At 42.2% G+C, this 26,622-nt stretch overlaps 1 protein-coding gene across 5 annotated transcripts in view; it reads right to left on the bottom strand.

Moving 5' to 3' along the window:
• Positions 1-26,622, bottom strand: part of COL4A6 (collagen type IV alpha 6 chain) — a 284,904-nt gene that overhangs the window by 40,580 nt on the left and 217,702 nt on the right. For 3 of the 5 annotated variants that reach the window (XM_081793122.1, XM_081793126.1, XM_081793124.1), the window contains exons 6-14: positions 17,680-17,796; positions 14,181-14,249; positions 12,443-12,478; positions 9,307-9,369; positions 8,197-8,232; positions 7,976-8,017; positions 6,869-6,961; positions 5,513-5,566; positions 40-99 (exon numbers count right to left, since the gene is read on the bottom strand). In XM_081793122.1, the coding sequence (XP_081649248.1) occupies positions 40-99; positions 5,513-5,566; positions 6,869-6,961; positions 7,976-8,017; positions 8,197-8,232; positions 9,307-9,369; positions 12,443-12,478; positions 14,181-14,249; positions 17,680-17,796 (570 nt within the window). The remainder of the gene's footprint in view (positions 1-39; positions 100-5,512; positions 5,567-6,868; positions 6,962-7,975; positions 8,018-8,196; positions 8,233-9,306; positions 9,370-12,442; positions 12,479-14,180; positions 14,250-17,679; positions 17,797-26,622) is intronic. The other 2 variants (XM_081793123.1, XM_081793125.1) reach the window with 2 other exon arrangements.

Genomic DNA, 26,622 nt, shown 5'->3' with positions numbered 1-26,622 from the left:
ACATGACAGACTTAGGCAAGCAACATTCCAGGTTCATACCCTAGGTCCTGGCAAACCAGGGATTCCCTTTTCACCCTTTTCTCCAGCAGTTCCAAATCCCTAAAGGAAAAAAGAAACCACAAGTTATAACATCCATTTCTTCATAGGTCTCCTGTCTCCATCCAAAGCAGGGAAGTAACTTTAAATCAGTGCCACTGACCTACTGGGGAGGCTCACCATGATGAGTCTCTTGTCACTGCCTGAGAAACACATGGGTCCTGAATATAATTTGGACCACTGATTCAAGTTTCCCTCTTGGTTTTAGAAGTAATATCAAGTTCCCCTGAACACTAGTATTTATAGCATGTATTTATAGAAACATGGACTGACAGCATAGAAATGATTAAATATCTAACCTCATTGGTTTTACAGATGGTAATACTAACATTGAGAAGGGTTAAGCATATCATATGGGTTACAGAATCAATGAGATGGCCAGGTCTTCAAATTTCCATTCCAGGGCCCTTTCCATGAGAATAGGCTATCTTCCATCACCTAGGAACTCATTTCTTTGACCCACAGATGGAGAATTTTGCTAATTGTTGGGGGTCGATACTAGAGGGAAGAGCTTTTGCCCTCTGGAAACATGATGACTGTGTCATTCTCTTCAGTGGGAAGGATTATTTCTTTCTAGGTGTGGTCTAGAACCCTGCAGACCCTAGCAGTACTCTAAAGGGCACTATGAGATGGTCTTCAATCCCTCTTGCCCTGCTCAAAGACTGTGAAGACTTTCAGTCATAGACCTGACTTGGGGACAAGCAGAAATCCAAAGAGCAGACTGAGTGAGAAAAGCTTCCTTCCCTCTGGGTCCAAGGCAAGCATATTCTGGGCCCTTGAGATACAGAAAAGTTCATTATTAAAGTGGATAGAGTCTTTCACGGCAAACCTCATCAAGGCCATTTTGTTGTTACTGTTTAAAATTGGACTTTCTGGAGCATAGATTTTGGCAAACAACATTCATGCCTATTGTAAGAGTAAAGGAAGCAGTGATTCTTTCTCAAATGTAAGCTTGTAAAAGATGGTAAATGTTGTGGCATGTCTCCTGTTGTCCTCTTGATGTGACCTGGCTCAGCTGGTTATGCAGGCTCTGCTCTAATCCCACTTAGAGTTTTTCCTTCCTCTTACATACTCAGAGCACTCCCATCGGTACTGAAATCTGGCTGAATAAACCTTAGCTTTGTAGGCCCAAGTTGTGTTTGTTTTGTTTTTTAATGTGTTTTGTGTGTGTGTGTGTGTGTGTGTGTGTGTGTGTGTGTGTCTTTTTTATTGTGGGGTCGAGTGTGCATCTGTGAAGGGTCTAGTTCAAAGCAAGCTTTGGTTCCTTCTTGCCTTTCTTTTTTCTACATCAATAGTTGTGTGTCAAATGGCTCAGACCTCATGCTGAATAGGATTTCTATTTGAAAGGCCTATGTGTCAAATGAACTCAAACTTACTTGAAATCTGTTCTGCATCTCAAATGGGAAACCAAGGCATGCTGCCACCTGGTGGAATCTGTCTATGGGTCTCTGAAGCCAAACATCATGCAGCTTTCCCTGGTCTGGCCATGGAAGCTATAGCAGCCCACACTGCCCCAGACTCTTACAGCACTGAGATGACTTAAATGTATGAAAGTTTGTAAGCAGGAGGTCTATATCACACTCACTTCCATCTCCTCCAAGACATGTTACTCTGCAGGCTGAACACATACAAGGTGGTTACATACACACTTGTTGAATTAAGAAGAATGACCCGGAGACCAAAACTGTGGCAAAAAGTGAAGCATGTCCTAGAACTGTCCAGGAACTGTCTCACATTCTCCACCTATCTTGCCTGTAGTTGGAAAGACAATGGGACTTTGTCCTCCTTCTTCAGAAAGCAGAAAGTGTATCAGGACTCTTGCTTTCTCAGAGAGCTTGTGCTACCATGTGAACAAAAATAAATACCCAAAAAGTTTAAAAAGGACAAAATCAAAGAAACTTACTTGTGTGTGTGTGTGTGTGTGTGTGTGTGTGTGTGTGTGTGTGGCGGGGGTGGTGGTGGTTAAAGCCAATAAAACATACATGACTTGGCAAGATATTGGGATGTAGGCTCAGCTTGTCTCCCAGTACAGGAGGTACCATACAGAGCCCTGCTGAACAAGCTGTTCTAGAAAGATGTCCTGGGCCCCAACCCTGTCATAGTCAGTCCTTGTCATAAGCTGTCCTGCATCCACTGCTCCCATACCTCTTCTTACCCATGTCCAGGAAAACCTCACTAGAGCACTGGCTTAGCTGTTCATTTTTGGTTCAAGGTTGTTAGTGGCTCTGCAAAAACTCAATATCAGTCACGTGGCCTGCAGTAAGGGGGGTTGATGTAGTCACTGAGGCAGGGGAGAGGAGGGCGGTGCAAGAAAAAGGCAAGCTTCAAACACTAGGCCAGATGCAGGGGGTGTCAGCCCCGAGGCCCAGTGAAGGCCATTTTGGCCACAGGCCCTCAGAGGCAGGCTCATCAGAGAGGCAGGCCACCGCATAGTCATCCTCCTCTCGAGCTTCTCCCCCCAAGACCAAGCAGGCTCCCCTCGGTCCCAGCCAAAGTGGTGGACATGGCTAGACCCACCTCCACAACCAGGGCAGCTTCTCTAACTGGGAAAGGCAGGGGGGAGGCTGAAGCACATAGTTGAGGGGGAGTGAGGCCGTGGGGGAGGGGTGGGGAATGATCTGTGGTAACATTTTGGAAGCCAAACTACAGAAATCCATTCTGCTCAGCACTGCAAGGGTCACTTGAGATTGGAAACATGAGGGGTCGGGAATGTCAAATGTCCTTCTAAACCCTGCGCAGGTCTCAGGGCTGCTATGGCTCTCAGGGCACCAGGGCCCAGGGCCCAGCTTAGGTCTGTCAAGCTGGGACCCCTCCTCCAAAGGACCTACCTGAAGGGCCTGGAAAGCCTGGTGCTCAGTTGAAGGAGCACCCCACGTGCACAATAGTTGCCTCAGATCTACTCAATAGGTTCCTCAGGATTTGACAGTTTCCTCTTTTCTTCCCCTCCACCCCCCGCTTATCTCTTCCATTCTGCCTTACCCTGTGTTTGCTGGTCCCCTGGACACAGGGCACACAGATATAAGATTCTCTCTGATGCTCTCCATGAGAGTACCTGTGCCCACAACTGCTGGGGACAACATGGTAAAATGTGTGAAGATGGGGCCGAGCCAGAAAATCAGGGATGTTTGATCCTGCCAGAGGGGACAAGACAAAGAAGGTGACACATACATTTGTCAGGTTGGCCATTTGTCAGCAGCTCTTGCAAAGATTTGGGTTTGGATGGAAAGGAAACAAATGCTTAAAGAAAACATTTTTGAATTCCCTAGAGATTTGCATCCTCAGTGCTGCCATGTTTCTCAGTGACTGTAGATAATTGAAAGCTGATGTGCAGGCTTTGGGTTTGAGAAGTGTGTTTCCTCTGGAAAGCCTAGAGCATCTCAAACATGTTACCATCTTTCTTCTTACAACCATTCTGTCAGAAGGCACATAAGGTGCCTGTGAATGTTCCCATTAGGCAGACAGAGATATTAGGAGAAGAAAGAATGATTTGCCCAGGGTCTTACATCAAATCCATGCCAAAGTGGGCTGAGAACTCTGGGTTCTTGACTTCCACTCTCTGAAAATATTCTGTGCCACATGAAGGGAGGTATTTTCCAGCTTGGATGTCTTTACAGTCAACTGGGGTTTCTATTTTGCAGTCTACACAGTGAAACCCCAGAAATGCTGAGATTGAAATGGTATTGCAGTTTATCACTGTGCATTCTTGTCAGTCAGTCTCCCTTTCTTTTACGGAACAAAAGGGAATGAGGTGAAACTGTAGTAGAGGCAGTCCTCTGAGGCACAACAGGAATGGGAGGGAATTGGAGGGAGGGAGCATGAGCCAGAGAACCCAATAACACCAGATATCATAAAATCCACCACCACCATGAGAAATACGAACTAGACTGTAGGGAGCAGTATGATAAAGGCAGTATGAATTGGCTAGCTTTTGAGAAACTTGGATTCCAGTCTTAACTCTGCTAATGACTTGCTGTGTGACTCTGGACATGCGTCTTCATCCATTCAAGCCATGGTTTCCTTTTCATTACAGGGAGATAAGCCCATCTCACCTTGCTTACCTCTTGGGGATGATGTGAGGTGATTAGAGTCTATGTACAATGCTCACAAAGGAAAGTACAAACCTTGTTTCCCAACCCACTTGCAAAGTATTTTGTATTTGTGCTATCCAATAGAAATATGTGAGCTACTGGGGCACCTGGGTGGCTCAGTCAGTTAACCGTCCAACTTTGGCTCAGGTCATGATCTCGCGGTCCGTGAGTTCGAGCCCCACGTCAGGCTCTGTGCTGACCGCTCAGGGCCTGGAGCCTGTTTCGGATTCTGTGTCTCCCTCTCTCTCTGCCCCTCCCCTGTTCATACTCTGTCTCTCTCTGTCTCAAAAATAAATAAACATTGAAAAAAAAATTTTAAATGTAAGTCAGAGCCTTCTGATGGCTTCCTATTACATTTAACACAAAAGCCACATTCAACCTACAAAGGGTCTGGCTCTTGCCTATCTCCCTGGTTCTTGCCTTTGCTGACTCTGTTCCACATACTCACTTTCTTGCTGTTCCTCACAAGCAGTAAAGTTTTGCCAACCTCAGGGTCTTGGCACTTACCAAAAACACTCTTGCTGATCTTCATGTGACTCACTTCTCCATAATGTTCACTTCCTCAGAAAGGCCCTTTGTGACCACTCTGCCCAAAGTAGCCCACTCCTTTCTCAATCCACATTCTATCACTTTACCCTTTTTTATTTTCTATGTATCACTTGCTACTATATGAACTTGTCCTTAATACATTTGTTTACTTGTTTAGTGTCTGTATCCTCCCTCACTCCCCCATTAGAATGTACTCTCCTCAAGGACAAGGATTTTTACTTATTTGACTGTTATTTACTGTTGTCTAGCAGAATGCCTGGAACATAGGGCCTCTCAAAAGGTATAAGTTGAGTGAAAGACTCTAAGGTACAAGGCAGATAGTGGAGTGAAGATAGGGCTACTAAGATTAACTACCATTTACTGAACAATTGATATATGCCAGGCAGGTACTAAGTCCTTTTCTCACATAATCCTTATAACCACACCATTATCATCCCCCCCCCCCCTGTTTTTTGAGGGAAACTAGAACTCAGATAAGTTAAGAAAATTGTCCAAGTTCACAAAGGTAGAAATTAGTGAGACCATAAGTCAAGCCTAGGTCTGTTTTAATTCTAGAGCTTAGGCTAATAACCGTTAAGATCTATGGCTTCATGAAGAACCATGCTAATGTCTCCATAGTTTTGAGAAACAAGAATATTTCCTTAAATGCCTTCTAATAATGAAGATGATAGAATTGTCTACAATAACCACAGGAAGAGGTCTTCCTGTTAGCCTTCTATTGCTATAGTTCTTGTCCAATCAGGTCCTTAAATGCATGTTGACCAAACAGGGAGACTTACCGGGAGACCTGGAGGGCCACTTATTCCTGGTAAACCCGGAAGCCCTGGTTCACCCTGAAAAATCAACCAAAGATTAGTGAGTAACAGCAGGAAACAGTGAACGCAAAGGACATGGCTCCCTTGAGCTGCATGGGCTGAGCAGTGGGGAACCAATGGGGTATCAGGTGGTGTAAATTCCCCAGGATTCCTAACTAATAACTGCGGCAGGATATCAGCTTAGGGAGCCCTTGTGGTGTGGGAAGGACCAAGGCCTACGGCAGGGAATGGAAACTGTCTAAAACAGAATCTCAAATGTTGAGGCTAATTGGGAGACAGAAGACAGTCATCTGTGATCTTCCTAGTGGAAGAGCTGTTCAGTGTGATTTCCTGTTACAAATTATAGGTTGCAAAGAAATCAATGGTTTGGAGAAAAAAGTAACAACTACAGTTTGGATAGGGACCCATAACACTCTAATATGTCTTTCCCTGATGTGCTAGTTTACTTATTTGTGCCATGAAAGGGCTCCCTAAGGTTTGGGAATGATCAAGGAGGCAGGTGATCTTTCATATATTCCCAAAGTGTTCCCAAATTAATTATTACTTTCTGTAAACCTGAAGAGGGCCTGGAGCTGTTGCTTTCTCAAAGACAAAATTAAAGACATGGAAGTAAGCACCTTCCCCTCACTGGGCCCCTTGACCACAGGAACAGAGTCACAAAACTTAAGGGAACCCCAGGAAGGAAGGAAGGAAGGAAATGCAGGTTACTGAAAGATACCTGCATACCTTAACAGCATATAGGCATTCAAATACACACCCACTCACATCGAAATAGAGATTATAACATATCTCAGCTAAACAGGTCTAACAGCTTTAGCCTTGGTAGTTCAGATCAGGTGAATTAAGGCATCTACTGCCTCTTGGTGACAGTATATTCTATTTGTAAGGTCAGGTTTTGAGGGCAAATAACTTCTTTAAAAAGATAACTTAAAAGCAACCATTTATACCCTATGTGTTCTGTCATAGTGCTTTGGGGACAACATAAGTATTGAGAGGGTTGGGAGTTAGGACAAAAAAACCCAATTATTTAATGTTTGTTTTAAGTTATTCAGCATCTTGATAATTGAATTTGAAAAAGCGAAACATAGAAAATAGGACTTAAATACTCAGGAGCCCAGGCCCACTCATAGCCACACACCAACACACAGACATTTTACAGAGCTTTTTGTAAGGGACAAAACAAAGAAGGCTTTACCCTCACTTCCAAACAAAAAAGCATTACCCAGAATATCTTTCCAATATAGTCTCGTTACTAGAGTTGAACTTTGGTATTAATAGGAAAAGGATTATTAACATTTCCTGGGCCTAAATATTCACTACCTTGGATCCTTTCTTCCCTTTGGGAAATCCCATAAATTCCAGTTCTCCAGTAGATGGTGGGGGTCCCGCAGGGCCTGGGAGGCCAACATCCCCCTGTAAGATCAAAGGGGATGTTAAGCAAAGCAGAAACCACACAAACCACTTCAGAGGCTAGGTTTGTCCTCTGGTTGTAATTCACAAATAAACTCTCCATTACTTTGGCCTCTTTACCCTCAGCCTTGCATCAGTGAGGCAACAAAACTATCAGTGCCAAGGGGTGGGAAGAAGTATAAGCCTGAACAAATGCATTTTGTACCAGCACTGCAGAGGGAAGAAGCAAGATGAATGAAAGGAAACCACAAGTTCATGGTTGCCATGGTCATGCATCAAAGGGTGTTTAGAAGAGAGCAAGAAAGGGTTTTGAGCCAGGTGAATGGCCACCTCTCGGCAATGGTGATTGGACTATAACTGGTCTAGTCCTTGCCAACAGCACAAGCAGAGGCAGTCTGTGTTGGAACACTGGAGGCTGGATTTGCTCCTTGAAGGCAGTGCAATCTACAAGAGGCAGCCATGAAGGGTGGAGAGGACAAGCTCCCAGTCTCCCTTGAGGCTCCCAAATCACTGTCCAGTTTGTGCAGAAGGAAACAGGAGAATAAGGGAAGGGGGATAGAAGAGAGTGGTGAAAGAGAGGTTAAGGAGGAGAGACAGAGGGGATAGAAAGGCAGACAGGAGGAGAAGGAAGAGGAAGAGGAAGGATGGAGGGAAGAGGGGAAGCAAAGGAAAGGAAAGAGAAGGTGAGACAATATACAAAATACCAGGGAAATACCCAGGTGGAAGGAAGATGGAATCTATTTCAAGAGAGTATGTTTGTAAGATATACACACTTCACAAGTAGGAAGCAGGAAGACTACAATATTTTGAAGGAAAAAGACCACAGGAACCTATGTGTGTCATGTGCACATGCAGCCCTCCACAGATCCCACCAGAGGATCCACGTGGAGTGGGAAATGCTCATTTCCCAAGGCAAAGGTCCAAATCCCCTTAAAACACAAGCAGGCACATGTGTGCAGCCAGAGATGTTTCTTGGAGCATATGGAATGCACATTGTATTTTCCAAAATCTATTTACCTTGACTCCTTTCTCTCCTTGGAAACCTAACCCCATATTCCCCTGGGGCACAGGGTTGCAGGGAGGAAAAACAAAATCAATTACTAAACAAGCTCTAGGAACTTAAATTGGAATGCATTCTTTTTTACCAGAAAGTGTGTTTAACCAAACCAGAATATCTCTGGGGAAACTAGAGTACTTAGTGGTAGGAGGCCAAATGCCCCAAGACAAAGTATACTTACATCAGGACCAGGGAAACCGGGAGGGCCTGGAGGACCCTATATTAAAAAATGGAAGGAAAGAGCACTTGTTAGTTTCAGGCAAAAAGAGTGTGAGCATGTTGAGAGTCACTAGAGATGAGGCCCCCACAGTATATTCTTTTTTTTTTATGTTTATTTATATTAGAGAGAGAGAAAGAGAATGTGCAACCAGGGGTGGTGCAGACAGAGGTGGAAACAGAATTTGAAGGAGGGTCCGGGCTCTAAGCTGTCAGCACAGAGCCTGGTGCAGGGCTTGAACTCACAAGCTGCGAGATCATGGCCTGAGCCGAAGTTGGAGGCTTAACCGACTGAGCCACCCAGGTGCCCCTGCTCCTCACAGTATATTCTGGCTTTAGTGTAGCAGATTCTAGCTCCTTCTCCCATGGTTCTTTCGTTTTTTAATCTCCTTTGAAATCTCCCAAATTGGCCTGATAATCACATTTATGCTAAGGTGGTAAAGACTCATGCATCATTCTTCCCAAATGGCCAGAAATTTAAAAATAATGGCTTTTGGTGAAGCTAAACCAAAGTAATCAGTGGTGAGATTTCATGCACCGGGGAGAAAGAACAATCTGGGGATGGGCCTTTCCCAGAACCACATGGATAACTGGCTATATGCTTTTTCTATACCAGTGAGGGCAAACAGGTTTGGTATCAGAAAGACAGGTAAGTAGGTAGCACTGTCCAAGCTGCAGTGTGGAGAAGGATTTTGAAGCTTCTTTTGTGACCAGGGTGAGTGATGGTGGTGATCATGTGATTAATTGGCAAGGTCTGTCATGAGTGAGGGGAGTGGAAACGGGCAACAGATGTGCCAGTTACGCCCCTGGGCCGTACTTCAGGTTCAGCTAGAGTAGGAGGCTTTGGAAGCACACAGTGGATAGGCAGAAAGACCCTGATAGAGACAACAAATAGCTCCTTACAGAAGCATGCTTCACATTAATCCTCCAAGAATGGAAGGAGGAGGAGAGCCTATATAGGCTGGAGAATTTCCACTAGGAGAGCCTATATAGGCTTCTATTTAATCCATGGCCTTGGCGGGGAAGCATCCCTGTGAATACTGTGATCACATGGGTAGATTTAGGTTGGTCTTACTTGCAATCCTGGTGGTCCCATGGGTCCTACAGCTCCTGGAGATCCGGGTGCTCCTTGTGGGCCCTGAAGACACAAGTTTTTACCCCAAGGTCAAAAAGAGGACAGTTTCTCGAGAAAATTGGAAATATGTGTCCACAAGAATTGCACAAGAATGTTCACGGGAACTTTATTCATAGTAAAAAAAAAAATTGGAAATGTCCCAGGTGTCCATTGATACAAGGACTGATAAATAACTGTGATGCATCTATACAGTGGAATAAATATTCACCATAAAAAGCAATAACCTACTGATATATGATACAATGTGGATAAATATCAAAAGCATTGTGCTAAGTGAAAGAAGCCCAGACTCCCAAAGCCTATATATTATATCATTCCCTTTATATAAAGTTCTAGAATGGGAAAAACTGAACTATGATGGAGAGAAATCAAAACAGTGGTTTCCTTTGGGTGGAGGCAGGAATTGACTGGGAAGGAGCAGAAGGAAACTTTCTGAGGTGATGACAATGTTTTATACCTTAAGATGGCTTTGGGTTACATAGGAGTATATATTTGTCAGAACTCAGCAAGTATACATTTAAGATTTGTGTATTTCATTGTATGTAACTTTTACATAAAAAGAAAAGATGCAAACACATTTTGAAGCCTAGGTAATGATAGGCATGCTGTAGCATTTAGGGGTAAGAGTACTATTGTCTGCAATTTACTTTGAAATGCATCGACAATAAGATGGATTGATGGATGGATAAGGATGGATAGATGGATTGACGTGGGATAAAGCAAGTATAGTAAAATATTAATGGTATGGGTGTTCACTGCAAAATTCATTCAGCTTTGCTCAATATTTGTCAATTTTTATATTAAAGTGATGTAAAAAAACTTAGAAAGAACATGAAAACAGTTATGTTAATATAAAATAAAGTAGACTTCGGGACAAAGAATATTACCAGAGGTAAAGAGGGGGCATTTTGCAATGGTAAACTAGGTCAACTGATCAAGAACACATAATAATCTTAGATGTATATGCATCTAATAGCACAGCTTCAAAAGGCATGTAGCAAAATCTGACAGAACTGCATGGAGAAATAAACAAATCTGCAAAGAGCTGGAGGATTTTAACATCCCTTCCTCAGTAATAAACAGAACTAGAGACCAAACCAAACCAACCAAACAAACAAACAAACAAACAAAAAAATCCAATAAGGACCCAGTAGATTGAAATAGCGTTGTCAGCTACCTTGACCTAATGGACATTTTTTAGATTGCTAAACCCCAAAACAGCTTGAACACATACTCTAAGTGCATATGGCACATTCACCAAGATTGTTTCATATGCTGAGCCATGAAACAAATGTCAACAGATTTAAAAGTATTGAAATCATATGAAGTGTTCACTCTAAGTGCAATGACACCAAACTAGAAATCAGCCATGTAAAGATAGCTGGGAAGTTGCCAAATACTGAGAAATTAAACAACGCACATTTCCGTGGGTCAAAGAAAAAAACAGAAGAGAAACAAGAAAATACGTGGAACTGAATTGATAACAACAATATTACAAGCCAGACAACAAAATCTGAAGAGAAAGATGGCATGGGGCAAAGTATGGCTCAATTAAAGCTGGGGATGGTAATAAGGTGATATGTAAGGGATGGAGGGGCTAAGTGAAGTCAAGAGAAAGTAGGGGTTCAGAGGTTCCCCAGGAAATAGAACATCGCCTCGACAAAATTAATAATCTGTGGTCTCCTTACTGACCACAAATCTCTTATTCAGCCACCAAACCATCCTCCCCAAATCTAAGTGGATGTATTTATCATGCCTGTGTATGTAAGCGAACACTTTACCTTTGTGGGCAGAGAAATGAATTCCTAAGAAGACCTATGCAGCTACCACAGTGGATGTGATTGTACAAATGTAGTTAACACACCATCTAAGCCAGTGCTGTTTGGCACTAGGGGATCTGTGTGTGCTTGATCTTTACTTCACCTCTGTTTTGCATGTGTGCTTGCACTGCATTTCGTTTCCTGCCTACCTACCTCTTCTCACACTGCTCTCTCTGTTTACGAAGCTTCCTCCCATTGCCAGCCAGCCTAAACATTACCCACACTTCTATGAGGCTACCTTCTTTGTCTTAGATATGAAGATATGAAGTCTCCCATGATGTATCTTTAGGTGGACAGCATCTCTTTCTCAAAGCTGTTGTGGAATTCTTATGCCCCAGTCCTACTAGTTTTTCACATCTGGGTGTGTGGGGGGTGGGGTGGGTTGGGCATGGGCAAAGATCATGTCTACACTGTCTCAGGGATCACTCCTAGCACTTTGCTGCTAGTGGGAGCTCAATACCTGTTCTCGAATGAAAAGAAGAAAGGAAGGAACCCTCATATAGGAAAGAAGGAAGAAAGATGTGGCTTTTCTTAAGCCACTTCAAAGGAAAGCAATGACAATGTGGCAATTCAAGGAAGTAGAAAGCTCTTATTAATACAACTCATGGCTCCTCATGGACTCCCTATTTTATTAAAAGTCCCTGAAAGGAATTTCTATATGGAATAGCTTCTAAATTTTTTAAAATGTTTATTTAGTTTGGAGAGAGAGAGAGAGAGCATGAGTAGGGTGGGGGGACAGAGAGAAAGGGAGACACAGAATCTGAAGCAGCCTCCAGGCTCTAGGCTGTCAGCATGGAGCCTGATGCGGGACTCAAACTCGTGAACCCCAAGAACATGACCTGAGCCGAAGTCAGATGCTTAACTGACTGAGCCACCCAGGCACCCCTATATGGAATAGCTTCTAAAGAAGAGTGTTCTATTTGTTTTGTTTTACCCACAACAATTGACACACACAGAAAACAGTAAACAGTTGCTGAATGAAAGGCAAATTCTTTCCTAATACATCTCAGGGAGTTTGCAGGTCCCTGGCCTAAAGGGTTGAAAGCTTGCCTGTCATGTTAACTTGAGGGGGATGGTCTACTCTCTCAGAATGTTCTCACCTGGAAAATGTCAACAGTGTGATCCGCTCTACCTCAACTGTCTGGATTTTCCTTGAGAATGTCTCCAAAGACCTTTGAATACCATAAAGAATGCAAAGGGACCAGCAGTAGCTATTGACTCAACATTGAGAGCTCCACACATATATAACAACTTACAGTGATTCCATCCAGTCCAGGCAGTCCAGGCTCCCCCTGAAAAACAGACAAAGGCAGGACACTGAAGAGATCCATTAAAGCTGTGGTATTATTTCATAGATACTAACCCACACTTCATGGGCAGAAACACAACACTGCTGATGCTTGGGCCTCCTCTGTCAAGGTCTTGTGTTTTAAATAATGCATGAATTGGGCATATTCAGCCACTTACTTTTTTTTTCCTAAGAAAAATCCAGACTCTAGATTTGTCTAGAAGACAAATATTATAGCCTTGGTTGAACAGGGTTTAATATTTTACTTGGATTAATTAATTTTCACCTTTGCTAGGAACTTATCAATTAGAAACGGCTTCTGTGGGCTGGTGATTTTCCTGCTCTTTCTGGAAGAAAGCAAAACTACCTTCCTGTGTGCCTTCATCCCCAGAGAATCTGTGCCCATATGTATACAATGCAAATCAGACATTTCAAGGGAGAATCAACAGAGCATACAGTCTCTGATTACATTTTAATTACTTTGAAGCATCTTAAGTCACTGTATGAATCTGTAATATAACCATCTTGTGGAAATTGCTGTATTCCACTGGGTCCAGGGTCTCTTTGATTTTTGGCAAAACCATTTAATCAGTGCTTGCTATGACAATGGCCATATTTTGACACCTGCTAGTCTTACCCCATTTGGCGTACAGTCAAAAATCAGCTCTCTGCAACACAGAAAGAGCACTGCCTGGGTTTTAGCTCTTCGGTAAACTAGCTATGTGAGTCTGAGGAAGTCACACAGCCTCAGTGTACCTCAGTTTTTCTATCTGTAAAATGATCAACATGAATCCAACAATCATGAGGTCCTTTACAAGTCTACCATTCTATCTTCTGCTGTGGAACCTAAACCAAGAGCCCAAACCCTGTGCCTTCTCCAGTTCTCGGCCACCCACCCCAATCACTGCCTTCCAAAATGATGTCTAATGTTCCTGGTTCTGTGCATGGATGGAAGACAGGAAGGTGCCATCCTCAGCTGAATGAACATGTGTGCATCTTCCCTTCATATGTTGGGCACATAGATACCCATCTGCTACCAGGGAAATGATGAGCTCACCTCCTACTCTGCAAGGGAATAGGGTCAATCATTTGGCACCAGAGTTTACTGAGGGGCCCACAGGATACCAGGTAGCATACATCAAGAGTACAGTCACAAGAATACAGAAGGTTCTTGTCAATTCTAGGAAGAGATGAAAATTTTCCAGCCAGCTGAAGAGTTGATGGGCAATTTTTGCAGACAGCCAGGGGCCCAGCTAGGGCAATGGGTTGGTGTGCAGGTACAGAAAAGGGCGGGGCCAGGATCCTGGGCTGGTGGGCATGCTGAGATGGGCAGAGATATGCATGGCTTCATACCAAGGCATGCAGACATCAAGGATTGTAGAGTAGACAAAAAGTATCTGTCTCCAGGAAATGTCTTGGCTTGTCAAAGAAAATGATACCCATGCAAACCGTTTGTTTGCTGATCTATCTCCTATTTTTGGTCTAGATCTTACAAAGCAAATCTCTTTGACGGTATGGTTGCAAACATTTCTGTCAGTGTTTCCACCACAAAAAGCTCCGGATCCCTTTTAAATCTAGCTTGGTCTGCTCCTTAAATAGAGACACAGATGCTAGTTTTGGAAATGTTTTTATTGGAGGTGGGGCCCAATCCCAGGAAGCTCAGCTTATAGCCAGCCTAGTTAGCTGTCTGCCTTAGAGGCTCTTACCTTTATTCCTTTGAAACTACCTTGGGCAAGGACAGGTTCACCTTTAGAGCCTTTCTGGCCAGGAAGCCCCTGAGTAAAATAAGAAAAACTTGTGAGGAAATGCACACACACACAGCTTTGTTAACGATATGACCTGATCACCTAGGGGATGCAACGGCAACAGTGTAAAATTATGTCGTTTATTCTATGGCTGTGCTAAGGAACAAAAAGTGCATCCCCCAAACAGGTGTTGTGTCTCAAAGCTGTATACCTGCTTCCCCAAATCCTGAGTCCAAAGTCTATAAAGGGATTAGAAAGTAAGACACTTTGACTCTATTCAGAACACTGATCTGAAAGTCCACATATAATGCGCATGTCATTCATAAGCTTATAGCTCATCTGCTCCACCCCTCACAGATATGTCTCTGACAGGGCCTTTGTCTAGGACAGGGGTTGAAGAACTTCTGTAAAGAGCCAGAGAGTAAGTAATTTGGACTGTGTGGGCTGTATCTGGGCTCTGCCTTATATGCTTCTTCTCTTTTTTCTGCACACACTTTTAAAACTGTAAAACCAAGCCACAGGCCAAGGGTCACATGGGCCAGTTTGCAGCCCTCTGGTTTAAGAAATATCTACAAAATCATCTCTATCCTGTGCTTCTACCATAAGACCTCAGCTTCAACACCCATCTAAGAGTCTGGTGTGCCTCACTATTAACATGGAAAACAGTTCAAAGTATACCCAACTTGTCTGTCAACCAGGCTTTTTACAGTCTCACTGGCAGATGCTGGCTAATGTCTGCTAAATGTTGCCCTCCTGGGGAAAATCAATATCCCTATAGCTAAGGGGAAGTCATGGGATTTCCCAGTTAGTATTGGGAGTAGGACTAAGCTCTGGGGACTGAAGAATTGCCTGAATTATGGATCCCTTGAGCTCAAGGATCATAGGTATGTTAGAAAAACAAATGGTCTCAGAAAAACAAACCAGCTTCCTTCCTAACATTTCCTGTTCCCTTTATTCTTATGGAAACTACTTTTATCAAAGAAACTTGAAAGAATAGCCACTGGAGTTTCAGCATGGTTATTAATGTTCAGCTTAGTAAAATATAAGCCCAAATTCCTATTTAGGCTTAAGGGGAAGCTTAGGGACAGGATTAGGTTTTAACCTTGTCCTTTTGGCTGTCAGGGGATGTTTATTATCTAAATATTTCTTTTCTCCCTCTTGGGGGCAGCATTTACTTACTTTGCTGGATTTCCATTCTCTTAACATAGATGTGATTTGTTCTCTTCTGTTGCCATGGCAGTGTTTGGAGGCCTTTGTGACTCAAACAGCTGGTACTATGTTGGTAATACATCTTTCTCCATTCCCCACCCGCACTGCATATTGGTTTGGTCTTTAGATGTCAAGGTCCTTTATGCCAATCTGAGGCTTGTGCTTTGTCTATCTCACTTTCTTACATGTATACCCACACCAACAACTTGGTCACTGAAGGCAATGGTGCTGCTTTTCCAATAAAATGCTAGTTACACAAAGCTTCAATGAACATTGGGTGCATATACCTTTTTGAATTAGTGTTTTTCTTTTCTTGGTATAAATACCCAGGTATGGAAATAACCTAAGTGTCCAACAATGGATGAAGGGATAAAGAAGATGTGATACACACACACACACACACACACACACACACACACACTGGAATACTATTCAGCCATAAAAGAATGAAATTTTGCCATTTGCAACAACATGGATTGACCTTGAGGATATTATGCTAAGTGAAATAAGTCAGACAGAGAAAGACAAATACCATATGATTTCACTTATTTGTAGACTCAAAAACAAAAACAAAACAAACAAAACAAAACAAATCTCAGATACAAAGAATAGATTGGTGGTTGCAGAGGGGCGATTGGTAAGGGGATAGGCAAAATGGGTGAAGGGTATCAATAGACACAAACTTCCAGTTACAAAATAAGTAAGTCACGGGGATGTCATGTACAGCATGGTGACTATAGTAAATAATTTTTTAAAACATTTTATTTTATTATCATTATTATTATTTTAAAAGTATATTTATTTATTTTGAGAAAGAGAGTATGTGCACAAGTGGGGAATGGGCAGAGAGAGAGGGAGAGAGACAATTCCAAGCAGGCTCTGAACTCTCAGCACAGAGCCCAATGCAGGGCTCAATCTCGTGAATGATGAGATCATGACCTGAGCCAAAATCAAGAGTTGGATGCTTAACCAACTGAGTCAGCCAGGTGCCCCTAAAGATTTTATTTTTAAGTAATCTCTACATCCAATGTGAGGCTTGAACTTACAACCCCAAGATCAAGAGTCTCATGTTGCACTTACTAAGCCAGCCAGGTGCTCCTATAATAAATAATATTTTACTGCATACCTGAAAGTTGCTGAGAGAGTAGACCTTGAAGGTTCTCATCATAAGAAAAAAAAATTTGTCACTCTGTATGGTGACAGCTGGTAACTAGACTTACTGTAGTGATCATTTTGTAATGTGTACAAATATCATGTCATTATGTTGTACAACTGAAACTAATATGATATTATACATCAATTATACTTTAATAACAAAAAAGTACATGAGATAGCATTGGAATAAGACATACTGAAAAAAAATGCCAATTAATTCATGTAGCTATGGAATCTGTTTAATAGCATGATTTCTAGCTAGATATATCACATCAGTACCCTTGGTTGCTTAGATTATTTCAAGTAAGGTTGATGATGGGCTTGAATGTGTTATTTTTCTCTTTCCAGTCACTTATAAAAGTAGCTTTACAAGGGCATGGCACCTATTAGAGATCATTTAGATCCAAAAACTGGGCTCTATCTTATGAATAAAATTAAATAAAAGTGGTGACCTCAGGGTGTAATAAATACCATATCAATCCCAGAACGAAGGGTTATGAGAGTGTGGGGGGAGGGGGAAAACTGTGCCAGTGTAGAGTAGAATTTCTCAATTATTTCTCACTATTGACTGTGACAGACGATTCCTTGATGTTAGGAGTAGCTTCCCTGTGCTAGTAGAATACTCCCAGTTGTGACAACCAAAAATGCCAATAATAACTGGAAAATGCCCCTTGGTGTGGGGAATCACCCCTGGTTAAGAATCACTGGTCTAGACCAAGCTTGCCAAACCCTTTGGGTCATTATTAGAGCTTCCATGATCCCATGTAAGCCCTCCAAGTATGTGATGTGGGAACATGTCAAATAGCCCAAGTGTGTACTTTCCTCTGAAATTTACTAGTCTTTTAGCAATCTTGCCAACTCTAAAAGGATAGTTAAAAAAAAAAACTCTAAGTAGTGGAGCATGTGTACACCCCCTGCAACTGATATTCTTCTTTACACTTTTTAATGTGCTGCCAGCATAGACTCCTGCATTGAACAAGGGGTTGCAGTGGTTGCCCTACAGATGCTTAATGACATCTCTGTAAAAGCAGAAAAGGGGCACACTTGGAGGCAAAGAAAGCCATTTGAAATAAAGTTCAAAGATCTGACAACGTACGGGTGGTCCGAGAAGCCCAGGATAGCCATCAGGGCCTGGATATCCAACATCTCCTTGAGTTCCATTACAGCCATCCAGGCCAGGTGGGCCTCTGGGCCCTGGCTGTCCTGGGTGGCCCTGTTCAAAGAGAAAAGAATGAATCAAGTCAGCCATAGGACTCTTAGCTACTCTGACAAGCTCCACAGTAAGAGAAACCAAGTATGCTGCCAAAACTCTGGATCCTTGTCCACTCCCTTATCTCTGTGAGAGCTACACTCTTACAGCTTTCCTTTATACTCAGGTATATGTAGCTAAGTGTTACCCCTTCCCAAAGGATCGATGCTCTAATGGGACCCATGCTGAAACCAAAGAAGTCAAGCCTGAAGAGATGAGATACTCAGGATGCTACAACTTCATCTTTCCTGGGTACAAAGATTTACTAAGATAGGGCTCAGCTGGCTGGCAGCTGAAGTGCTACCATCAGGGAATCATGCCAGGCCTTGGGACTCCTCAAAACAGACTGGAGCCTGGGAAGCTTGGCATGGCTTTCTGTATTGGAAAAGCCTGGGGCTTTTATATGTCTCTGCCTAGGAAATGATGCTGGCTTTTGGTCAACAGAGTAGAAGCAGTTTCCATGGCACCATCTCTCTTAAAAGCTATTTGATCAAAAATAAGCAAGTCTCAGAGGCTTCTGGGAAGACGGCGGCATAGGAGGATGCTGGGCTCACCGCGTCCTGAGGGTCACTTAGATTCCACCCACAGCTGCCTAAATAACCCAGAAAAATGCCAGAAGGCTAGCAGAACGGATTCTCCAGAGCCAAGCGTAGATGAGAGGCCCATGGAAGAGGGTAGGAATGGCGGAGAGGCAGTGCGTGCTACACGGACTGGCGGGAGGGAGCCAGGGCGGAGGCGCGGCCCGCTGGCCAAGCAGAGGCCCTGAGTCTGGCTTGCAAAAGCGGAGGGGCTGGACAGAATGTGTTTGGACAGCAAGCAGGACTTAACATCTGGAAAGTTATAAGTTAACAGATCTGCTCGGAGAGCGGGAGGGCTGGAGAACAACGGGAGGGAGAGTTGCTGAGCCCCAGACGACAGAGCTCAGCTTGGTGGGGAACAAAGGCGCTCGCCAGCGCCATCTCCCTTGACCATCCCCCAGCCAAAATCCCAAAGGGAACCAGTTCCCATCATGGAACTTGCTTGCACCACGCAAACACCCAACGCTGTGCTTCTGTGGATCCATCCCTCCGGCAGTTCTGACTCACTCCAGGTGCTGCAGGGCCCCTCCCGAAGCGGATCTCCGAAGGAAAAACCAGCTGAGCCTACCCCTCCTGCCCCTGTGCACCTTGCCGATCCACCCCAGCTAATACACCAGATCCCTAGCACCATAAGCCTGGCAGTGTGCAAGTAGCCCAGACGGGCCACGCCACCCCACAGCGAATCCCACCCCTAGTAGAGGGAAAGAGAAGGCAAACACCAGTTTGACTGTGGCCCCAGCGGTGGGCTGGAGGCAGACATCAGGTCTGACTGCAGCCCCGCCCACCAATGCAAGTTATTCAAGACAGCACAGGGGAAGTGCCCCGCAGTTCCACAACACTCCAGGGACTATCCAAAATGATGAAACGGAAGAATTCCCCTCAAAAAAACCTCCAGGAAATAATGACAGCTAACAAACTGATCAAAAATGATTTAAACAATATAACAGGAAGTGAATTTAGAATAATAGTCATAAAGTTAATCACTGGGCTTGAAAACAGTATAGAGGACAGCACAGAATCTCTTGCTACAGAGATCAAGGGACTCAGGAACGGCCAGGAGGAGTTAAAAAATGCTATTAATGAGCTGCAAAATAAAATGGAAATGACCACAGCTTGGCAGAGGAGAGAATAGGTGAACTAGAAGATAAAATTATGGAAAAAGAAGAAGCTGAGAGAAAGAGAGATAAAAAAATCCAGGAGTATGAGGGGAAAATTAGAGAACTAAGTGATGCACTAAAGAGAAATAATCTACGTATAACTGGTATTGCAGAGGAGGAAGAGAGAGGGAAAGGTGCTGAAGGTGTGCTTGAAGAAATAATAGCTGAGAACTTCCCAGATCTGGGGAAGGAAAAAGGCATTGAAATCCAAGAGGCACAAAGAACTCCCTTCAGATGTAACTTGAATCGATCTTCTGCATGACATATCATAGTGAAACTGGCAAAATACAAGGATAAAGAGAAAATTCTGAAAGCAGCTAGGGATCAACGTGCTCTAACATATAAAGGGAGACCGATAAGACTCGTGACAGATCTGTCTACTGAAACTTGGCAGGCCAGAAAGGAATGGCAGGAGATCTTCAATGTAACGACCAGAAAAAAATATGCAGCCGAGAATCCTCTATCCAGCAAATCTGTCATTTAGAATAGAAGGATAGATAAAGGTCTTCCCAAACAAACAAAAACTGAAGGAATTCATCACCACTAAACCAGCCCTACAAGAGGTCCTAAGGGGGATCCTGTGAGACAAAGTACCAGAGACATCGCTACAAGCATGAAACCTACAGACATCACAATGATGCTAAACCCATATCTTTCTATAATAACACTGAATGTAAATGGTCTAAATGCTCCAACCAAAAGACATAGGGTATCAGAATGGATAAAAAAACAAGACCCATCTATTTGTTGTCTACAGGAGACTCATTTTAGACCTGAGGACATTTTCAGATTGAGAGTGAGGGGATGGAGAACTATTTATCATGCTACTGGAAGCCAAAAGAAAGCTGGAGTAGCCATACTTATATCAGACAAACTAGACTTTAAATTAAAGGCTGGAACAAGAGATGAAGAAGGGCATTATATAACAATTACAGGGTCTATCCATCAGGAAGAGCTAACAATTATAAATGTCTATGTGCCGAATACAGGAGCCCCCAAATATATAAAACAATTACTCACAAACATAAGCAACCTTATTGACAAGAATGTGGTAATTGCAGGGGACTTTAATACTCCACTTACAACAACGGATAGATCATCTAGACACATGGTCAATAAAGAAACAAGGGCCCTGAAGGATACATTGGATCAGATGGACTTGACAGATATATTTAGAACTCTGCATCCCAAAGCAACAGAATATACTTTCTTCTCGAGTGCACATGGAACATTCTCCAAGATGGATCACATACTGGGTCACAAAACAGCCCTTCATAAGTATACAAGAATTGAGATCATACCATGCATACTTTTGGACCACAATACGATGAAGCTTGAAATCAAACACAGGAAAAAGTCTGGAAAACCTCCAAAAGCATGGAGGTTAAAGAACACCCTACTAAAGAATGAATAGGTCAACCAGGCAATTAGAGAAGAAATTTAAAAATATATGGAAACAAACGAAAATGAAAATAAAACAATCCAAACTCTTTGGGATGCAGCTAAGGCAGTCCTTAGAGGAAAATACATTGCAATCCAGGCCTATCTCAAGAAACAAGAAAAATCCCAAATACAAAATCTAACAGCACACCTAAAGGAAATAGAAGCGGAACAGCAAAGACAGCCTAAACCCAGCAGAAGAAGAGAAATAAGAAAGATCAGAGCAGAAATAAACAATATTGAATCTAAAAAAACTGTAGAGCAGATCAACGAAACCAAGAGTTGGTTTTTTGAAAAAATAAACAAAATTGATACACCTCTAGCCAGGCTTCTCAAAAAGAAAAGGGAGATGACCCAAATAGATAAAATCATGAATGAAAATGGAATGATTACAACCAATCCCTCAGAGATACAAGCAATTATCAGGGAATACTATGAAAAATTATATGCCAACAAACTGGACAACCTGGAAGAAATGGACAAATGCCTAAACACACACACACTTCCAAAACTCAAACAGGAGGAAATAGAAAGCTTGAACAGACCCACAACCAGCGAAGAAATTGAATCAGTTATCAAAAATCTCCCAACAAATAAGAGTCCAGGACCAGATGGCTTCCCTGGGGAATTCTACCAGACATTTAAAGCAGAGATAATACCTATCCTTCTCAAGCTATTCCAAAAAATAGAAAGGGAAGGAAAACTTCCAGACTCATTCTATGAAGCCAGTATTACTTTGATTCCTAAACCAGACAGAGACCCAATAAAAAAAGAGAACTACAGGCCAATATCCCTGTTGAATATGGATGCAAAAATTCTCAATAAGTTACTAGCAAATCGAATTCAACAGCTTATAAAAAGAATTATTCACCATGATCAAGTGGGATTCATTCCTGGGATGCAGGGCTGGTTCAACATTTGCAAATCAATCAACGTGATACATCACATTAATAAAAGAAAAGATAAGAACCATATGATCCTGTCAATCGATGCAGAAAAATCATTTGACAAAATTCAGCATCCTTTCTTAATAAAAACCCTCGAGAAAGTTGGGATAGAAGGAACATACTTAAACATCATAAAAGCCATTTATGAAAAGCCCATAGCTAATATCATCCTCAATGGGGAAAAACTGAGAGCTTTCCCCCTGAGATCAGGAACAAGACAGGGATGTCCACTCTCACCGCTGTTGTTTAACATAATGTTGGAAGTTCTAGCATCAGCAATCAGACAACAAAAGGAAATCAAAGGCATCAAAATTGGCAAAGATGAAGTCAAGCTTTCACTTTTTGCAGATGACATGATACTATACATGGAGAACCCGATAGACTCCACCAAAAGTCTGCTAGAACTGATACATGCATTCAGCAAAGTCGCAGGATACAAAATCAATGTACAGAAATCAGTTGCATTCTTATACACTAACAATGAAGCAACAGAAAGACAAATAAAGAAACTGATCCCATTCACAATTGCACCAAGAAGCATAAAATACCTAGGGATAAATCTAACCAAAGATGTACAAGATCTGTATGCTGAAAACTATAGAAAGCTTATGAAGGAAATTGAAGAAGATATAAAGAAATGGAAAAACATTCCATGCTCATGGGTTGGAAGAATAAATATTGTTAAAATGTCAATACTGCCCAAAGCTATCTACACATTCAATGCAATCCCAATCAAAATTGCACCAGCATTCTTCTCGAAGCTAGAACAAGCAATCCTAAAATTCATATGGAACCACAAAAGGCCCCGAATAGCCAAAGTAATTTTGAAGAAGAAGACCAAAGCAGGAGGCATCACAATCCCAGACTTTAGCCTCTACTACAAAGCTGTCATCATCAAGACAGCATGGGATTGGCACAAAAACAGACACATAGACCAATGGAATAGAATAGAAACCCCAGAACTAGACCCACAAACGTATGGCCAACTCATCTTTGACAAAGCAGGAAAGAATATCCAATGGAAAAAAGACAGTCTCTTTAAAAATGGTGCTGGGAGAGCTGGACAGTAACATGCAGAAGAATGACCACTTTCTTACACCATTCACAAAAATAAACTCAAAATGGATAAAGGACCTGAATGTGAGACAGGAAACCATCCAAACCCTAGAGGAGAAAGCAGGAAAAGACCTCTCTGACCTCAGGCACAGCAATTTCTTACTTGACACATCCCCAAAGGCAAGGGAATTAAAAGCAAAAATGAACTATTGGGACCTCATGAAGATAAAAAGCTTCTGCACAGCAAAGGAAACAATCAACAAAACTAAAAGGCAACCAACAGAATGGGAAAAGATATTTGCAAATGACATATCGGGCAAAGGGCTAGTATCCAAAATCTGTAACGAGCTCACCAAACTCCACACCCAAAAAAGAAATAACCCAGTGAAGAAATGGGCAGAAAACATGAATAGACACTTCTCTAAAGAAGACATCCAGATGGCCAACAGGCACATGAAAAAATGCTCAACGCCACTCCTCATCAGGAAAATACAACTCAAAACCACACTCAGATATCACCTCACACCAGTCAGAGTGGCTAAAATGAACAAATCAGGAGACTATAGATGCTGGAGAGGATGTGGAGAAACGGGAACCCTCTTGCACTGTTGGTGAGAATGCAAACTGGTACAGCCACTCTGGAAAACAGTGTGGAGGTTCCTCAAAAAATTAAAAATAGACCTACGCTATGACACAGCAGTAGCACGGCTAGGAATTTACCCAAGGGATACAGGAGTACTGATGAATAGGGGCACTTGTACTCCAATGTTTATAGCAGCACTCTCAACAATAGCCAAATTATGGAAAGAGCCTAAATGTCCATCAACTGATGAATGGATAAAGAAATTGTGGTTTATATACACAATGGAGTACTACGTGGCAATGAGAAAGAATGAAATATGGCCCTTTGTAGCAACGTGGATGGAAATGGAGAGTATGATGCTAAGTGAAATAAGCCATACAGAGAAAGACAGATACCATATGTCTTCACTCTTATGTGGATCCTGAGGAACTTAACAGAAACCCATGGGGGAAGGGAAGGAAAAAAAATGAGGTTAGAGTGGGAGAGAGGCAAAGCATAAGAGACTCTTAAAAACTGAGAACAAACTGAAGGTTGATGGGGGGGTGGGAGGGAGGGAAGGGTAAGTGATGGGCATTGAAGAGGGCATCTTTTGGGATGAGCGCTGGGTGTTGTATGGAAACCAATTTGACAATAAATTTCTTATATTAAAAAAATAAAGAAAGAAATATATTCTATATAGTTGCTAAAAAAAATAAGCAAGTCTCTGAAGAACTACACTTCCAATCTTATTTTGTCATTATCATACGTCAGGCTATTGCTCCAGTTAGGGAACTGTATGTATCTTCTCCTCTTCTCCATGCTTGCTACTGAGGCTGTTGTTTTGTTGGGGAATTAGCAATCACATAATTGATCAGAATTCAATAATTTTCTACAGTGGAGCTTACAAGGTGCATAGAGTCTGCTTTTGTAGAGAATCTATCTTTTTGAATCTATCAAAAGTGGAATGTTTGCTGGGTATGGAGCAAAGAGATGACATGAAACAACAGAAATCTAGATGGGTCAATAAAAGGTAGACTCCTACCCTCCCACATGCAGTTTTTAACGCCAAGTATGTATATTTAATAATTTGACGAAAACATGCCATGTATTCAAAAATCAACTTTTCAAATTATTAGAGGAAATGAGCTTTTGTCAAATTCTTATTGAGAAAATATCCCACAGAATTTTGATGCATTTTCATTGTTATTATAGTTGTCAGAGATAGACCATCTGTTGATACAAAAAGTATGAGTCTAGACTTCTGGATTTATAGGATGCTAAGAACAGAAGAATGGGCAATAAATTTATCTTTGCAATAAACTTGCTGTTATCTGTGCCTGCCCAGACTCAGGTGATGCTTTTTAGCTGCACTGGGTGAGACAGCTTACTAAGTCATCAACATTTTATTACCAAATGAAATGGATATTCTTATTTGCCCTGAAGATCTACACTCCACCTTCCCCAGATCTGTGCCTTGGGAAGCTGACCTTTATGAACAGTACCACCTAGACTCCCTTGCCCTCTGCCTCCCAGTTGTATTTATTTGGCCACTGGGAGACACAAGCAGAAGGTCAAAGAACAGGAAGAGAAAGAGCACAGGTCATTTATTTCCCCCATGCCCTCCCTGGCCATATTTTTGGAAATGGCCACATTTCTCTACAAGTCTTAGCTCTTGTTGAGAAGCCACTATTCCATGGGTCTTGAGAGGGTTCTTAGTATTACCATTCTTTCTTTCCCCCTTGGGCCAAGGGGTGGCAAAAGTGATATTAGTTACTTTACAATCCATTGTTGTTCCCCTGAATCAAGTCTACATCCCTTCATGCAACTCTCTTCAATTAATCCTGTCAGGTGGATTGTCTATTTCTTCCTGCAATCCTGATCACCACTTTAAAATGTCCCAGCCAGAATGCAAACTTGTGCAGCCACTCTGGAGAACAGTATGGAGGTTCCTCAAAAAGTTAAAAATAGAACTACGCTACGATTCAGCAATTGCACTACTAGGTATTTATCTAAAGGATAAAGATAATACAGATTCAAAGGGGTACATGTACCCCTTTGCATTATCAACAGCAGCCAAACTATGGAAAGAACCCAAATGTCCATCGACTGATCACTGGATAAAGAATATGGGGTATATAATGGAATATTACTCAGCCATCAAAAAGAATGAAATCTTGCCATTTGCAACAATGTGGATGGAACTAGAATGTATTATGCTAAGGGAAATAAGTCAGTCAGAGAAGGATAAATAACATATATTTCACTCATATGTGAAATTTAAGGAGCAAAACAAATGTGGGAAGGAGGGAAAAAAAAGGGAAATAAACCGTAAGAGACTCTGTATGATAGAGAACAAACTGAGAGTTGATGGAGGGAGGCTCAGGGGGGAGGGACTAAATGAGTGATGGATATTAAGGAGGGCACTTGTCATGTTGAGCATTGGGTGCTATAGGTAAATGATGAATCACTAAATTCTACTCCCCAAAACAATATTACACTATATGTTAACTAAGAACAAATTAAATAAAAATTTGAAGAAAAAAAAATGTCCCAGCCCAACTTGCTAGAGGTTATCTCTCAGCTGGGTAACAGGGATGAGTTAAGGCAAGACAACAGGCTGGCTCAGTATTGGGGACCATTTTTACTCCTGGGGCCTTGGTTCTGTTTGACACCAAAACCTTTGCCTGGCTTCTTATCCCTTGGTATCCACAGTATTTTTACTGGGGCCCCAATATTCCTGTAGTTTTCTTGCCTGAATTCTTAGTATCTTCCACCTGTAGGATTCCAGGGGTACTTGCTCACTCTTTCCTACCTTAGCTGAATTCTCTGGAATTCACCTCTGACATTTGACTTTGACCTGTCAGCCCCTTCCTGTCCAGGTGATACCATGAAATGATAGCTAAAGAATGTTTTGAGTCAGTTTTGAATTTTGAGTTTGTGTTCCAATCCCAGCTTTGCCACTGCCCAACTTGAGTCTCAGTTTCACAATCTGTGAAATGGAGATGAATAATACTACCTCATAGGGTTGTTGCCAACATTAAAATGAAATA

This window comes from Panthera onca, chromosome X (assembly GCF_046562875.1).
Source record: "Panthera onca isolate mPanOnc1 chromosome X, mPanOnc1 haplotype 2, whole genome shotgun sequence".
Taxonomy (NCBI): Eukaryota; Metazoa; Chordata; class Mammalia; order Carnivora; family Felidae; genus Panthera; species Panthera onca.
The sequence above is the reverse complement of the archived record's forward strand: the minus strand, read 5'-3'. Positions and strand labels throughout refer to the sequence as shown.